At 44.7% G+C, this 17,442-nt stretch overlaps 1 protein-coding gene across 3 annotated transcripts in view; it reads left to right on the forward strand.

Moving 5' to 3' along the window:
* The window catches only part of LOC126536038 (small G protein signaling modulator 1-like), a 258,900-nt gene that overhangs the window by 25,397 nt on the left and 216,061 nt on the right, over positions 1 to 17,442 (forward strand). For 2 of the 3 annotated variants that reach the window (XM_050182933.3, XM_050182941.3), the window contains exons 2-5: positions 4,949 to 5,024; positions 7,549 to 7,729; positions 15,743 to 15,874; positions 16,473 to 16,540. In XM_050182933.3, the coding sequence (XP_050038890.2) occupies positions 4,949 to 5,024; positions 7,549 to 7,729; positions 15,743 to 15,874; positions 16,473 to 16,540 (457 nt within the window). The remainder of the gene's footprint in view (positions 1 to 4,948; positions 5,025 to 7,548; positions 7,730 to 15,742; positions 15,875 to 16,472; positions 16,541 to 17,442) is intronic. The other variant, XM_055072625.2, reaches the window with a different exon arrangement.

The following is a 17,442-nucleotide window of genomic DNA, read 5'->3' on the forward strand; positions in this document are numbered from 1 at the left end:
AAATGAAGGACCCTTTGTATGATTAATTCTCTTCTACACCTGCCTCATCGTTTTCTTTTTCACTATTTCGTTCTGTACCTCACATTCTTTTGTCTACCACTTTTGTCTTTTCTGTACATTGTGTCTTGTGTATTACTCTTTAAGTGCCCCAGTGTTAGCTCATTAGCTGTTTCTGAGCACTATAATAAGTGCTTTATATATTTATTATTGTTATTATTATATAATTTTGATATAGTAACAATATTGATGGGGCAAATTTAGGTTAGTTGAAAAAAAATGTTAAATAGGAAATCCTACTGATACTAGTTAGGTAAGCACACAAATGATGACATTGATAATCAAGTGCTTTTGAATGCTTTTGCATGTATTTTAGTGATATGTTCAGGGCATAAAATAGTATGTGTCAAAATGGTGTCTAGATGGCAGTGCCTGCACATGATTAAGCACATGATATATTGATTGTGTGCATGAAATCAGAGGGACTGCACTCTCAATTGAAAAAAAAAAAAGAGACTGTGTTGCACTTGATGGAGTTAAGGCTTCGTTTCCACATATTACTCCAATTGTCAAGTAATTATTTTGGAGTGAGATTGTGATCATCAGTAGTTTTAATTGTGTGAAAAGAAAAAAACCTCATGCATGAGGATATGTCAAAGGGCAGGTCATTAGTGCAAATTAAATACAGTAAAACTGCGAGGCAACTTTCTTGGAGTACTCCAAATAAAACTGAAGTGATGGGGAACAATAATTCATTAGAGTAACTTGATGATGTGTTGATTATCCATGGCAACATATAACGAGCAAAGATAGAAAGCAGATAATTTGTTGAGTGGCAGTGAGTAATATGGTTGAAAGCCTTGGAAAAGTCTGAAGAAAATACAGTCTGTTTGCAAATTAGTCTTCATGAGAGAATGTAACTCTGTAGTAAATTAATCAAACAGCTGTGTATAGCATGACAAATCTCAGAATGCTGCGACAAGAGATCTCACAGCAGATGCTGCCATCTTTTCAAAAACAATTTATTTGCAATTTGCACAGTCATCCTTGTCCGCTACAGTCTCTGAAATACATGCACAGATGCCACAACTCTCAGAGTCTGTGCGACGTACAAAGCCTTGCACAAACTGCCAAGCAGAAATGTTGCACAATAGCTTACTACGAAAAACAGCATGAAGATGAGACATGAGCAAAGAACCACACAACAAAGCACTGACCTAATCCTGCACAACATCTCAGTGGATTGCATGGGGGGCTCCCAACTGCACATTTCCGCAAGGGAGTGAAGAGGGAATGTTATTTTTAGCGGCAGTGATAGGCAATCTTTTTTCCATTTATCACATGGTGAGAATAATGCTGAAAAGGAGGCAGTTGCCTGGAAACACGTGCCACAATGACAACGTGATGGCGACGGCAGTTGCCAAGCATGAAGCAATAAATGGGAATTGCATTTTAATTTTTAATTCACGCACTTATCTTTGCACATTTTATGGAGAAAAATGCAAGAGTTGCAAACATTTTCATTTTAATAACGGGAAAGCTGCAATACTTCTAGTCATATGGTGTCAAAACAAGGATCGACATTTGGGCTAGTTGATATTGGTTGAACATCTTGAAGGGGCAGCATAAGACGGTGAAGACAGACAGCGCTGTCCGGCGTGTTCCTGTCTTCTGTCTTCATTTTATTGCCCTGCCCCTTCAAGGTGTCAAAACAGCACCACAACACTGTTTTTAGAGACTTTATAAGTTTCTTTCCTAGCCCTTTACCACCGTTTCCTTCGAATCTGGTGTAAATGCACTGGTAATAAATATTTCCAGCAGTAAGTATGATTATAGTTGAGCTGTACATTCATATTTTCAGTTACTCATGTTACCCAGTAACCAACATGAAGTCACGCTTTAATGTGTTCTGTAGAAATAGTATGCGGTTTCATATAACTCACAAGAGGCAGCGTGTCACCAGATGAGTGTGGCAGTGCAGTACTCGTTCTAAAAGATAAGGACAATACTAGAGCATCACACTCCATTTTGAAGGAATCTAAACATGGTCATATTGGCCAAATAATAAGATGTGTTGTCTAAATCAAGGCAGTGAATTCGTAGGCTGCCTAAGGCAAGACATGCTCACTTAAGGATTCATAACTATTTGGCATAAGTGACCTCCTTTTTGTTATTTTGTTATAGCGCAAGCTTGACATGGACAACAGAAGGCACATCTGACACACACAGCGCTACAGATTGTAGCGCTAAACAGCGCTACAGCTACAGCGCTACACACAACAACAGATTTATTTCTCGTTCTCGTCGCTAAATATACACCCTCGACCCGTCGTACAGCATGTGTAACATTTTTGTTACACGTGTAACAGCACGTGTAACATATAGCGACGAGAATGAGAAATAAATCTGTTGTTGAAAGTGGCGCTGTGTGTGTCAGATGTGCCTTCTGTTGTCCGTGTCAAGCTTGCACTATAACAAAATAAGATATGTCGTACCAACAAGCCCCTATTGCTATCCTCATCTCCTCTTTGTGTTCAGAAACTAATTTGTCTGTGCAAGAACAGCAATTCTCCTGCAGCAGAATCATTCTGCACCACTCTCTCTCCCTGTTGCATTCAAACAATATGAATAGTTGATAGCTTCAAATGGCAAATTCTTGAATCAAATACGAATTGAATAGCATTTCTTATTTGACTTGTATTTAAAATTTAGAATATCTGCACTCTCCTTTTTTTTGTTTACGCCCATTTTGCCTGCTACTGTGACAAAAGAAGTAGGGAGAAGTGGCAGGGGGCAAGCAGAGGGGTCAGGAAATGCCTAGCTTGGGTCTTTGCAGCTTTTGTGCCAAGGCTGCTGTGGTGCATGACTTGCTCACTGGTGGTAATGCAGGGTCGTATCTATATTGTCATTTTTTCTCATATTATTAATGCATCAGCATTAGAAGGATTATATGAACGAAAACCCTTCTATTGGCTTGTGTATGACATAAGAGGGGAATGGATGTGAGAGGACGCAGATGGAAGGTGAGGAGGCACCCGACATCACGTGAGAGGGGAGCTGTAGTGTGGGTGGAGGGGGAGAGGATGAAGCAAAAGTCGTATGTCATCCGCTCTGGACCAATGGGAGTGCCACGTGACCTTACGCAGAGGTGGTGACAGAGGAGACGCATGCAGCGCGCGGGAACACAGCCCCGCACAGTTGGTGTTCAGCCGTCAGCACATGCACTTCGCTCCAGGGCAAGTCCTAGCGCGTGTCGTGCTTTCCGATACATGCATTAGTGGCTGCATTTGTGTTCTGTGTGCGGTGTAGTTAAAAGTAGTGATGGATGCCGTGCCTTCTACAAGAAGTATGAGTGATACTGTACAACCGTGTGAGTGGAATAATGCCAAGACCGTGTGACAAAGACGTGCAGCCAAAACAGACGAGCAAAGGCAACGCAGCTTGGCACAGGTAGTGGAGACAAGGCATTGGCAGTGTGCAGTCAGAATGGATGAGGAGCGGCAAGAGCAGCTGAAGCGAGGCATCGGGAGTGTATCTGCGGAGTCTCAAGAAGAACATCCTTTGGCCATTGATGCTTTTAATTATTGTCCGTCTCATCATTCTGTGCAAAACGGGAATGCGCAAAGCAAGCAAAATGGGGAGAAACTAATGCTAATGCATTACTGTTGCATGGATACCATTGATTGCCCTCATTTTTTTTTCATTGGAGCACTGAACCCATATATTAATGACTGCTGTTTTTACAGAAGGCATAGCAGGAGTAGGTACAGATAGCGAGTGCAATTGTAATACAGGATTCAGCAAAGTGGATATACAATGTTATAACTTGTAACATGGTTAGATAAAGGATTAACAAAACTATGAAACGGTAGGTCACACAAAGAACCATCTAATTCATTCCATAATTCAAGGGCTAAAGGGAAAAAAAATTTGTAGCAGTTAAGGTAGGACCTAGATGGGACCAGATTTAGTGGGTGCATGTGCATAATGTTGTAAATACAGTCTCATTTTGTTCAAGCTCAAATATCAAATGTGATCTTGTTCTTACTGCATTGCCACATAACACCCTGCTCTCGCTAAGATTGCTTCTAAAGAACTTTCTCATTTCGTGCGTTAGATGCAACTAGTATTGAAGAGCAGGATGCACAGTCAAAACACGAAATTAGCTAACTAACTGAAGAAAAAAAGACAGCAAGCTTGATGTGAAAGATCACCCACCAAAAAAAGCCTGTGAAAGTTCACCTAAACAAATATATTCACTAAAAGCAACTGAATTTTTGAGAGGAAATACATACAAAAATAGTTATGTTGAATTTTGAGAAAATAAATACCAAGAATGATGAACCCTATATACATATAGTAAACATCAGATGCAAGATAGAACTGGTTTGGCACTACTGCTGCGAAAATATAGGATGCATTCCCAATGGTATGTCAGGTCCGCTTATATTATATAAGTATTAGTAAATCACATATATTAAACATATGCAGTGGAACCTCGATAAATGTAAATCGCTTCAATGTAACTGCCTTTTAAATGGAACACCATCCTCGTGGTTGGTTGGTTTTGTATTCATGCAATTGTATTCAGCTTTGTCTCTTAGTAAATGTAACTCCTGATGAATGGAGCCAATTCCCCTGGTCTTTTAATGTTCCGTTTAAGGAGAGTTCGCCGTAGTTAACATATCTTTAGCAATATTCACCACCTCTTATCTGCTGTCTACAAAAGACGCATCATTTTTATATATGGCTTTATCAGTGACAGGGCAACCCCTTGAAGCAGAAAAAGTGCTGTAGTTATCCTCAGTGTTTTGTGCTATTAGTCTAGCTAGGTCTCTATCATCCTTTACACTAAAGAGATGCAAGTGCCCTCTCGTGTTCAGTTTCTCAACCTTGTGGCGAAACAGGTGTGCAGATGTCACAATGAACGAGTGGCACGATCACTGTGCAGGTGAAGCAGATCATGGAAGAAGCAGTGACCCGCAAGTTCGTCCACGAGGAAAGCAGCAGCATCACCTCCCTTTGCGGTGAGTGCACAGGACTTGCTAAAGGACCTGGCCACAAGGCTCTGTGGCACTACTTTTTTGTTGGTAATCACTTTCAGGCATGGAAATAGGTTAGAATGGCAAATTAAGTTCAAAAGAATTTTATCAAGAAACACTCTTCCTGACAGTATTAGTTTCGTGTCATGCTGACGAGCGTATTAACAGAACATGCAGTGGAAGAATGAAGACAATGATCAATGTCCGTCACTAAATAGAAGAATAGTACTCAGGCATACATCTCCAGAAAATGAAAGTACTATTGGGAGTAATTGGTTGACAATGTGGCCTGCTAAGGTGATGTACACCACTGGCTCTAGAGTGCCAAAGCATTCTCACAGGCTGGTGTGAAGCATTTTCATTAGCTTTTTATGTTGGTGGTACGAAACATACTTATTAGGAATGCTTAGTTTCACATTAAGACTACAAATTGGAATAATTGGACTGAATTCATGGTAAGGAACGAAAATCTGTGCTAAGACACGTAGATTAAATTTTGACTTTTGAATCGCTGCCTGTACTCACCGCTATCATTGGCTTGAGTGTTAGTTGTTTTGCAGGCATGAGTTTGCCAAATAAAGAGTTAGTTTTGTGACTCGCACTTGTGCCACCATCTTATCCTTCAATGTCACTACGGCGTTACAATGTAATGCATGGAGCAGGGATACCTGAAGCTCTTTAGGGTAACAGAACATGGTTCCAAGTTGAGTAAAACAAAGTTGAAAGCAACATTGGATTATACAGAGCAGTGGGATTACCAGAATTTTTCAGCCATAGGGTGAAGTCAGCCGACACAGAACAAGACCACTAGGCGTCTGATCTGCACTGGTTCTAAACAGGTTAATGATGTTGATAGCAGTTGTAGAAAACAACCATTGCAGAGAGAACAGAAGAGGAATGGATCATGTAGCACAGGCACTGCAGTCACAATTAACGGCTGTATTGCACATGGCAAAAAACATACGTATACACAAAAAATACAAAGGCACAGAGCACATGCAAGATATATAAGGTGCAACAGCAAATGATGCCACTCATAAATTGCGCATCTTTGTTGTCTAAGGTGAAAACCGTCTGGCCATCACACAAGGCAAAATGTATATGAATCTAGTAAGCCTAGACTAATTCCCAGCCTATTTGACTAAAAAGATTAAAGTTAGACTCTGGGGGTTTTATGTGCCAAAGCCACGATCTGATTATGAAGCATGCCATAGTGGGGGGCTCCGGATTGCTTTTGACAACCTCAGCTTCTTTAACATACACAACTGTGGCAGCCCATCAGCTCTGGGAGAATGCGAGGCACGCACGAGGGAACCAAGCCAGCTTTGTGATGGTGTAGCCACAACTCGGGCGTTTCTCCTTGGAGCCCATGCACTGCTTCATAAACTAATGGAGATGGTCTGCTGGCAGACCTCCCTGTCTCAACACTGCATGGCACACGAGCATTTTTGCATATCAGAATGCAGCTGCCACAGCCAGGATCAAAGCCACAATCTCAAGCACAGCAGTGCAACACTATAACCACTGGATTACTGCAGTGGGTTTAGGTATCTTATACCTCAAGGGAACCTTGGTAATGCAATGTCATCATCTACAATGCACGGACAGACTTGAGCATGTTGAATTCTTGAGAGCAGCATAATTCTTTCTTGGGTTGCATACATTAAACTAGTGCCCCATTTGCCCATATACCATACTCTTGCACACATTAGTGGTATGGCATATATCACACCGAGGGAACATAATACAACTCAACTACAAGCACTCTATCACAAGGGTGTGGTATGGGTCCTTCTCTAAAAGCAGCCAGTATTGTCACGCACAGCATCAGCCCCAAGATTGCTGGTTCAGAGTACAGTTCTAGGTAAATTACTTGACTGCATCAGCCATTTATTCAATTTTTTTCTTGTCACTGTCGCCTCTTGGCATGAGACAAATATTGCAAGGTCTCTAGAAGAGTAGGTAAGTCAGTATTGTGAGTTGATCCTGTATCTTCTGCTATTTAATTGATTTTTCTTGCTTGTAAGTGTATAAGTTGACTGCAGGCTTTCATGACTGAAACGATCGGTTCCAGATGGTGAGTTCCCCTCCACATAAAGTAGACTATTTTACTCGATTGAGTCCTCAAGTGCCACACAAAGCAGCCTTAGCTTGTTTAACAGCAGTCTTGACATAAGGGGGATAATGACCTCATGGGAGCTTTTCCTGGATTTGTGTAGTAACTTTTTCGCTTCAATATTTTGTTTATTTTATTTCATCATTGCCATGAGAACTCGACAGCTTTTCTGGCGCAGCATCTGGACAGAAACACTGAGAGTCGGAATAATACATAACAGTACACCCTCTCATTAGAGTGTGCATTCAGAAACTTTGTTGTTGCCACTCTTTTATTTACGGGCATTGCAGGTCACACAATATGCTTGATTTTTCTGCTGTTTCTACCTAATAAACAATAATATGAAAGTACTTAAAGTACACTTTCCTCACGACACGTTTTACTGTCATGCAGCGGCGGTGGATGCATGCCTGTCGCATGGCCTGAAGCGTCGAGCACTAGGCCTTTTCAAGACAAATTCAACCACAGCACTTTTACACAAAATGGCAAAGCACTTTGAGCCAGCTGCGGCCATTGCCCGAGCAGTCACCCAGATGGAAGCAGCAGCAGCCGTGACCTCAGACTCGTCTACTACGTGAGTGCCTTTGCTGCTAGTGCTTAACTTCTAGTCACATGTTAACTGATGTAGCAACCATTCTCTGCCAGAGCATGTTGTCAGGGCCAAGATGTTCCATCTAAACTTAGAACATCTTTCTATTAGAGGCCTGGCTCATTGCTGAACCAGAAAGCATGCTTACCATTTAAAATGTAGAAGGTTGCTCAGAGGGAAGCTTCATGTGCTACTTGAATAGACAAAAGCTTTCTTGACATTCACAGCATGACAGCAATGATGAGATAGTAATGACGATTGCACAATGGCATAATTGCAATGACAGCAGTGATAATGACACAATCACAATGAAAGTGATAACAGCATTCTGACAATAATGATAGCGTGACAATTAGGGCAGTGCAAAAATAGTACCATGGTGCCTCACATGCCACAGAAGTGGGACCAAATCCTGGTTGGGGACAGATAAAGTTTCCTTGCAACTCCTTCTGCCTGGGAACCACCATGATGATGAATGTGATGACTCATATCATTACAGCTATCACTACAACAACGAACGCTAAAGCATACTAAAATGTATGACAACATGGGCATTCGTTTGCAAATGATGACAAAGGCAGTTCTCAGTCCTACTACTTTTTGTTTTATCTTTAGTGCTGTAATTACGCCTCGAAAAAATGTAAGCCCCCAGGCTGACAGCAAGCTTTCCTTCGGTGCCAGGGAAATAGAGAGGGGAGCAAAGGTTAACTAGACTTTGTCCATGTTTGCCATCCTACACGTGAAAACAGAGAGAGAAAACGGGAGTTCAGGTTAGTCATGCGTGCTAGACTAGGCACAGTTGGGACACTTTCCTTCAATTACTGAGTAAGTGCTCGTGCGCCTTTCAGGGCTTATGAGTTATGAAGTCAGGTTGCCCTCTGCCCACAGCACATGGGAGACAGGCATTGTTTGACGAAGCAGCAACAGCGGCCACTTCGGATCTACATTGAGTGTCTATGTGAGCCAGTGTTTCAGGGCTTATGAGTGGTGAAGTCAGGTTGCCCTCTGCCCACAGCACATGGGAGACAGGCATTGTTTGACGAAGCAGCAACAGCGGCCACTTCGGATCTACATTGAGTGTCTATGTGAGCCAGTCTTTCAGGGTTTATGAGTGGTGAAGTCAGGTTGCCCTCTGCCCACAGCACATGGGAGACAGGCATTGTTTGACGAAGCAGCAACAGCGGCCACTTCGGATCTACATTGAGTGTCTATGTGAGCCAGTCTTTCAGGGCTTATGAGTTATGAAGTCAGGTTGCCCTCTGCCCACAGCACATGGGAGACAGGCATTGTTTGACGAAGCAGCAACAGCGGCCACTTCGGATCTACATTTAGTGTCTATGTGAGCCAGTCTTTCAGGGTTTATGAGTGGTGAAGTCAGGTTGCCCTCTGCCCACAGCACATGGGAGACAGACATTGTTTGACGAAGCAGCAACAGCGGCCACTTCGGAACTACATTGAGTGTCTATGTGAGCCAGTCTTTCAGGGCTTATGAGTGGTGAAGTCAGGTTGCCCTCTGCCCACAGCACATGGGAGACAGGCATTGTTTGACGAAGCAGCAACAGCGGCCACTTCGGATCTACATTGAGTGTCTATGTGAGCCAGTGTTTCAGGGCTTATGAGTGGTGAAGTCAGGTTGCCCTCTGCCCACAGCACATGGGAGACAGGCATTGTTTGACGAAGCAGCAACAGCGGCCACTTCGGATCTACATTGAGTGTCTATGTGAGCCAGTCTTTCAGGGCTTATGAGTTATGAAGTCAGGTTGCCCTCTGCCCACAGCACATGGGAGACAGGCATTGTTTGACGAAGCAGCAACAGCGGCCACTTCGGATCTACATTGAGTGTCTATGTGAGCCAGTCTTTCAGGGCTTATGAGTGGTGAAGTCAGGTTGCCCTCTGCCCACAGCACATGTGAGACAGGCATTGTTTGACGAAGCAGCAACAGCGGCCACTTCGGATCTACATTGAGTGTCTATGTGAGCCAGTCTTTCAGGGTTTATGAGTGGTGAAGTCAGGTTGCCCTCTGCCCACAGCACATGGGAGACAGGCATTGTTTGACGAAGCAGCAACAGCGGCCACTTCGGATCTACATTGAGTGTCTATGTGAGCCAGTCTTTCAGGGCTTATGAGTTATGAAGTCAGGTTGCCCTCTGCCCACAGCACATGGGAGACAGGCATTGTTTGACGAAGCAGCAACAGCGGCCACTTCGGATCTACATTGAGTGTCTATGTGAGCCAGTCTTTCAGGGTTTATGAGTGGTGAAGTCAGGTTGCCCTCTGCCCACAGCACATGGGAGACAGACATTGTTTGACGAAGCAGCAACAGCGGCCACTTCGGATCTGCATTGAGTGTCTATGTGAGCCAGTCTTTCAGGGCTTATGAGTGGTGAAGTCAGGTTGCCCTCTGCCCACAGCACATGGGAGACAGGCATTGTTTGACGAAGCAGCAACAGCGGCCACTTCGGATCTACATTGAGTGTCTATGTGAGCCAGTCTTTCAGGGCTTATGAGTTATGAAGTCAGGTTGCCCTCTGCCCACAGCACATGGGAGACAGGCATTGTTTGACGAAGCAGCAACAGCGGCCACTTCGGATCTACATTGAGTGTCTATGTGAGCCAGTCTTTCAGGGTTTATGAGTGGTGAAGTCAGGTTGCCCTCTGCCCACAGCACATGGGAGACAGACATTGTTTGACGAAGCAGCAACAGCGGCCACTTCGGATCTGCATTGAGTGTCTATGTGAGCCAGTCTTTCAGGGCTTATGAGTGGTGAAGTCAGGTTGCCCTCTGCCCACAGCACATGGGAGACAGGCGTTGTTTGATGAAGCAGCAACAGCGGCCACTTCGGTTCTACATTGTCTATGTGAGCCAGTCTTTCAGGGCTTATGAGTGGTGAAGTCAGGTTGCCCTCTGCCCACAGCACATGGGAGACAGGCATTGTTTGACGAAGCAGCAACAGCGGCCACTTCGGATCTACATTGAGTGTCTATGTGAGCCAGTCTTTCAGGGCTTATGAGTGGTGAAGTCAGGTTGCCCCACAGCACATGGGAGACAGGCATTGTTTGACGAAGCAGCAACAGCGGCCACTTCGGATCTACATTGAGTGTCTATGTGAGCCAGTCTTTCAGGGCTTATGAGTGGTGAAGTCAGGTTGCCCTCTGCCCACAGCACATGGGAGACAGGCATTGTTTGACGAAGCAGCAACAGCGGCCACTTCGGATCTACATTGAGTGTCTATGTGAGCCAGTCTTTCAGGGTTTATGAGTGGTGAAGTCAGGTTGCCCTCTGCCCACAGCACATGGGAGACAGGCATTGTTTGACGAAGCAGCAACAGCGGCCACTTCGGATCTACATTGAGTGTCTATGTGAGCCAGTCTTTCAGGGCTTATGAGTTATGAAGTCAGGTTGCCCTCTGCCCACAGCACATGGGAGACAGGCATTGTTTGACGAAGCAGCAACAGCGGCCACTTCGGATCTACATTGAGTGTCTATGTGAGCCAGTCTTTCAGGGTTTATGAGTGGTGAAGTCAGGTTGCCCTCTGCCCACAGCACATGGGAGACAGACATTGTTTGACGAAGCAGCAACAGCGGCCACTTCGGAACTACATTGAGTGTCTATGTGAGCCAGTCTTTCAGGGCTTATGAGTGGTGAAGTCAGGTTGCCCTCTGCCCACAGCACATGGGAGACAGGCATTGTTTGACGAAGCAGCAACAGCGGCCACTTCGGATCTACATTGAGTGTCTATGTGAGCCAGTCTTTCAGGGCTTATGAGTGGTGAAGTCAGGTTGCCCTCTGCCCACAGCACATGGGAGACAGGCATTGTTTGACGAAGCAGCAACAGCGGCCACTTCGGATCTACATTGAGTGTCTATGTGAGCCAGTCTTTCAGGGCTTATGAGTGGTGAAGTCAGGTTGCCCTTTGCCCACAGCACATGGGAGACAGGCATTGTTTGACGAAGCAGCAACAGCGGCCACTTCGGATCTACATTGAGTGTCTATGTGAGCCAGTCTTTCAGGGCTTATGAGTGGTGAAGTCAGGTTGCCCTCTGCCCACAGCACATGGGAGACAGGCATTGATTGACGAAGCAGCAACAGCGGCCACTTCGGATCTGCATTGAGTGTCTATGTGAGCCAGTCTTTCAGGGCTTATGAGTGGTGAAGTCAGGTTGCCCTCTGCCCACAGCACATGGGAGACAGGCATTGTTTGATGAAGCAGCAACAGCGGCCACTTCGGTTCTACATTGTCTATGTGAGCCAGTCTTTCAGGGTTTATGAGTGGTGAAGTCAGGTTGCCCTCTGCCCACAGCACATGGGAGACAGACATTGTTTGACGAAGCAGCAACAGCGGCCACTTCGGAACTACATTGAGTGTCTATGTGAGCCAGTCTTTCAGGGCTTATGAGTGGTGAAGTCAGGTTGCCCTCTGCCCACAGCACATGGGAGACAGGCATTGTTTGACGAAGCAGCAACGGCGGCCACTTCGGATCTACATTGAGTGTCTATGTGAGCCAGTCTTTCAGGGCTTATGAGTGGTGAAGTCAGGTTGCCCTCTGCCCACAGCACATGGGAGACAGGCATTGTTTGACGAAGCAGCAACAGCGGCCACTTCGGATCTACAGTGAGTGTCTATGTGAGCCAGTCTTTCAGGGCTTATGAGTGGTGAAGTCAGGTTGCCCTCTGCCCACAGCACATGGGAGACAGGCATTGTTTGACGAAGCAGCAACAGCGGCCACTTCGGATCTACATTGAGTGTCTATGTGAGCCAGTCTTTCAGGGTTTATGAGTGGTGAAGTCAGGTTGCCCTCTGCCGACAGCACATGGGAGACAGGCATTGTTTGACGAAGCAGCAACAGCGGCCACTTCGGATCTACATTGAGTGTCTATGTGAGCCAGTCTTTCAGGGCTTATGAGTGGTGAAGTCAGGTTGCCCTCTGCCCACAGCACATGGGAGACAGGCATTGTTTGATGAAGCAGCAACAGCGGCCACTTCGCATCTACATTGAGTGTCTATGTGAGCCAGTCTTTCAGGGCTTATGAGTGGTGAAGTCAGGTTGCCCTCTGCCCACAGCACATGGGAGACAGGCATTGATTGACGAAGCAGCAACAGCGGCCACTTCGGATCTGCATTGAGTGTCTATGTGAGCCAGTCTTTCAGGGCTTATGAGTGGTGAAGTCAGGTTGCCCTCTGCCCACAGCACATGGGAGACAGGCATTGTTTGATGAAGCAGCAACAGCGGCCACTTCGGTTCTACATTGTCTATGTGAGCCAGTCTTTCAGGGCTTATGAGTGGTGAAGTCAGGTTGCCCTCTGCCCACAGCACATGGGAGACAGGCATTGTTTGACGAAGCAGCAACAGCGGCCACTTCGGATCTACATTGAGTGTCTATGTGAGCCAGTCTTTCAGGGCTTATGAGTGGTGAAGTCAGGTTGCCCTCTGCCCACAGCACATGGGAGACAGGCATTGTTTCACGAAGCAGCAACAGCGGCCACTTCGGATCTACATTGAGTGTCTATGTGAGCCAGTCTTTCAGGGCTTATGAGTGGTGAAGTCAGGTTGCCCTCTGCCCACAGCACATGGGAGACAGGCATTGTTTGACGAAGCAGCAACAGCGGCCACTTCGGATCTACATTGAGTGTCTATGTGAGCCAGTCTTTCAGGGTTTATGAGTGGTGAAGTCAGGTTGCCCTCTGCCCACAGCACATGGGAGACAGGCATTGTTTGACGAAGCAGCAACAGCGGCCACTTCGGATCTACATTGAGTGTCTATGTGAGCCAGTCTTTCAGGGCTTATGAGTGGTGAAGTCAGGTTGCCCTCTGCCCAGAGCACATGGAAGACAGGCATTGTTTGATGAAGCAGCAACAGCGGCCACTTCGCATCTACATATGTGAGCCAGTCTTTCAGGGCTTATGAGTGGTGAAGTCAGGTTGCCCTCTGCCCACAGCACATGGGAGACAGGCATTGTTTGACGAAGCAGCAACAGCGGCCACTTTGGATCTACATTGAGTGTCTATGTGAGCCAGTGATCCCTATGTAATAGCTGTATGTAATAGCAAAGGCTAGTCTGACCCACAGCCAATAAAGCAGTGCTGTGTGTGTCACACTGTGAGACACTTGTTGGTAACTGCAGTTGAAATGAGAAATTGAGGCTGCATAAGCAATGGTTGTAGCTGTGGGAAGTATTCCAATAATCCAACATCATTTTACATGTGAAATGGTGAACCTCTCTTGTACCATCCACTCTTGACAGCAGTGTATAAGAAGTGTCAGTGCTCCAGCATAGGCACATTGGGCAGCATCATTGGCAAGGTTGCTAGCAATGATGTCATGGTGTCCCAGTGGCAGCCAGTGAAAGGTTATACAATGTCTTCTATCAGCAGTGCAATGGCAAAATTTAATGTTTGTGTGCCAGAGATTCTATCACAATCCGGCAGCTTACAAATACGAGCCGCATTTGGTTCATTGTCTTCGGCACAGCTGTTTGCCATTTCTGGGCAAGCAAAAGTTAATCGAGAAGCTGTTAGTATGGAATCAGAAGAAGAAACACAGCATAAGTGAGAAACTGCTCAACAATGACAAAAAATAGAAAGAGGTGTAATGGGGTTACTGTGAAAAGCAGAAGCTTAGTAGCGGTATGAAGTGAAAGCATGAAAAATGCTGCAAATGCAATGCCTGACAGTAAGAACAGCACAGTAGATGCACCATACCATCTTGTATGTCCAGGTCTCCCTTCAGATGGAAGTCTCATAGCCCATTCTGTGTTGTGCACTGTATGTATGACTGTGGTTTGTGTTATATGTGCCAAGGAATCATTAGCATCCTGAAATGTCATATTACTGCATCGATGCTCTGTCAATTTGTCGGGTGAGCAAACAGTAAGACTTAACTATATTGGTTAAAACACGTTGGCGGGCTAGTTGGTTAGAATCCATGGTAGTGTGTATAAGCGCGACTGGACGAGGACGAAGAAAGAAAGCTGTGTCTGTGTATCTGTTTCTTTCTTCGTCCTCATCCAGTCGCGCTTACACACACTACCATGGACTTAACTATATGTTGTTGTATGGTTGCACTAGTAAGGTGGCACACACTGACATGAAAACAAGAAATGAACATGGACCTTGTGCTCTGTTGACTTTGATTTAAACTTGGCTTCTATATGCACTTGCCGAATGCATTTGCGAATTGCAACGGTGATAGCCATGCAGCAACTATTTGTAATGCCTACTTGGTCCATAATTAAAAAATTTAACGATAGCATCTCTGTAGTTTGCCAAGGACATTATGGTCCATTCATTTCACTCATACAGACCCTGGCATATATGCGAGTTTAGAAGTCTGACACATGGCACCAAGAAACAGCTGTGTGTGGGCTGACCTTGTATGCAACCCAGGAGTACCAGGAGACACTCAGCATTAGATGTTAGTATGACACCAATCTCTCATCTGCCAGCTCAACCAGGGAGTGTAGGTTCGGTCTGTCATTCACTGTCGAGAGCTTTCTGAAGTACTGCCAAGGTTGTTCTTAGGACCAGTTGCACAATATCTCAATGACATCAGCTAGGTGGCCGTTCCTTATTGTACATTCTGTTCGAGGTGATGTAAGCACCTACCTGAAGCCATGTATGCGTTGCGCAGGAGGCCACATCTTTTGAGGTCACTTTGTGATGCATTTTGTTGACCTTTACTTCCTCTATTTTGACCCAACAATTTCTGCCAGCTGAGAACTTGGACAATAATCTCTCAGTGAATGGTGACAGACATCATTGGCCCCTGCCTTTGCTAAACGGCACTGATGATAATGAGGACTGAAGAGAAGACTTGAGCTTGGCTGGATGGAAATACCATACATTTGTCTTAATTATGCAAAACTAGCAGGCAAAATTATACTGTTAATAAAGTGTATTACTTCTTTGGGGTCTTTCCTTGGTTATCACAAAGTCCATTATTTGCTTGGCCTAATCCCGGGGTGGCCATTTTTCACATCACGGCTGCAACATGCAGGGAGAGCCGCCTGCGCAGCCAAACAAGCCGTCGCTCCCTGTGGGCGACGAGCGGGCGATACATCTGGATCAGGCTGGCACTCTTTGAAAAGCAGTTGGCGAGCATTGTTGACCACTTGGTCCACAATTCCAGGTTAGTTATCACATAAGAACTTGTAATCATAGCTGCACAGTGTTCAGCCGTTGACAGTGCTGCTTTTAAATGCAGGAAATCAGCGTAAAAGCGACAGTGTGTAGGCAGAATGACAAATAGCAGTGCTAACGATCTGCTGAACACAGGTTGTCTAAGCCAACAGTGTACAGTAATTTACCCAGGATGAACAACAAGAAAAAGTATCTTCGTGATTGCTTAAGTTTTCTGAAAAATTCCAATACATGTAGCTTTTTTCTTTCTTTCTTATTGTTTGTCCTTACAATAGATCTTGCAGTTCTGCAGTCTGATGAAATTTGTTGCAAGTTCTTTTGTACATTCAGCAGACATTGCTACAGGTTTAGACAATGCTATCATTGTCCTTGTCAGAATTTAATCTTTCTTTTGCACTTGAACAAACTGCAACTTATACAGAGAAAAGTTCAGTATTTTGATCCTTGCTCAGAAGCCACATGCGGAGCGATGAAAATGGAAGCTCTTACTAATATTTGAGTGCCTGCTTTGAATCTTTGGGGTTGCTTGACCTTTAGTGTAGTTCTCTTGATAAAACAAGGCTTTACAGGAGCATGGTCTGTTTCAGCAAGTACTATGAGAAGGACGCCCTGGTGGCTGACCCTGTCTCTGGGCAAATTCTGGCTTCCCTGCTTGGTAAGTTGAACTATGTAACCTCAATGTACAGTGTCTACATATCAATACTAGTTGCTGGGCTAGTTGGTTCGTCTTATTATGCAAAGTTAAGCTGCAACCAAGGACAGAAAAAATGCTTTGTGGCGGGAAAGATGCTCTTTCTTGCCCTGAAACTTTTCTTTCCACCCTTGGTCACATCTTAATTTTGTGTAATAAGGTGAAGTGTCTAGCATATAAGAAACTGAGCCAGCAACTAAAGTCAAATCGCACTTTTAAGGATGCTACCTGAAGAAAAATGGCGGCTGTAAGAAAGCTGTGGTTTCAGGCTATGGTACAAGGTAGTCTTTCTTGAATTGCGCAAGAATGAAAATTTGTTCAAATAAAGATTAGCTTTTATGACAAGGCTAGCCTTTTTGGGCTTCAGGTAGGGGAAGTTCACATCACTACTGAGTGCTTGTTTACACAAAACTTAAAGCAGGCAATAATGTAGATGCTGATCACATAAAAAGTATTGTATACCATTATATAAGGATGACATTTTTTACGGCAGAATAAAAAGCTTCCTATAGAAAATATCTAGACCTGCAGTTTACTTGGCCATACTAACTAAGTCATAGTTTGCTGCAATAACACATGCGATTTGCAATGGCATGCTGCAAAAATGAATCTGAACAGAGCACACTGCAGGTATTGTAGCAAAAAAAGCTTTTCTTTTTCACTGTGTGCTTAAAGCCTTAAGAAATGCTTACAGTGTATGGCAGACTTATAGTTTAAAAGCTTGTAATTTAATATGTCATTTGATTCTGCTTTCATGTTTTTTTTTACTTTCATATGCACCTTGGCTAGATTTATTAGTGTGCCCGGCCGAGATTGATAATCATAGATGCTGGCAACATGAAAGAATGAAAACAGTAATCCCCATG

Source organism: Dermacentor andersoni, chromosome 3 (genome assembly GCF_023375885.2).
Source record: "Dermacentor andersoni chromosome 3, qqDerAnde1_hic_scaffold, whole genome shotgun sequence".
Lineage (NCBI taxonomy): Eukaryota > Metazoa > Arthropoda > Arachnida > Ixodida > Ixodidae > Dermacentor > Dermacentor andersoni.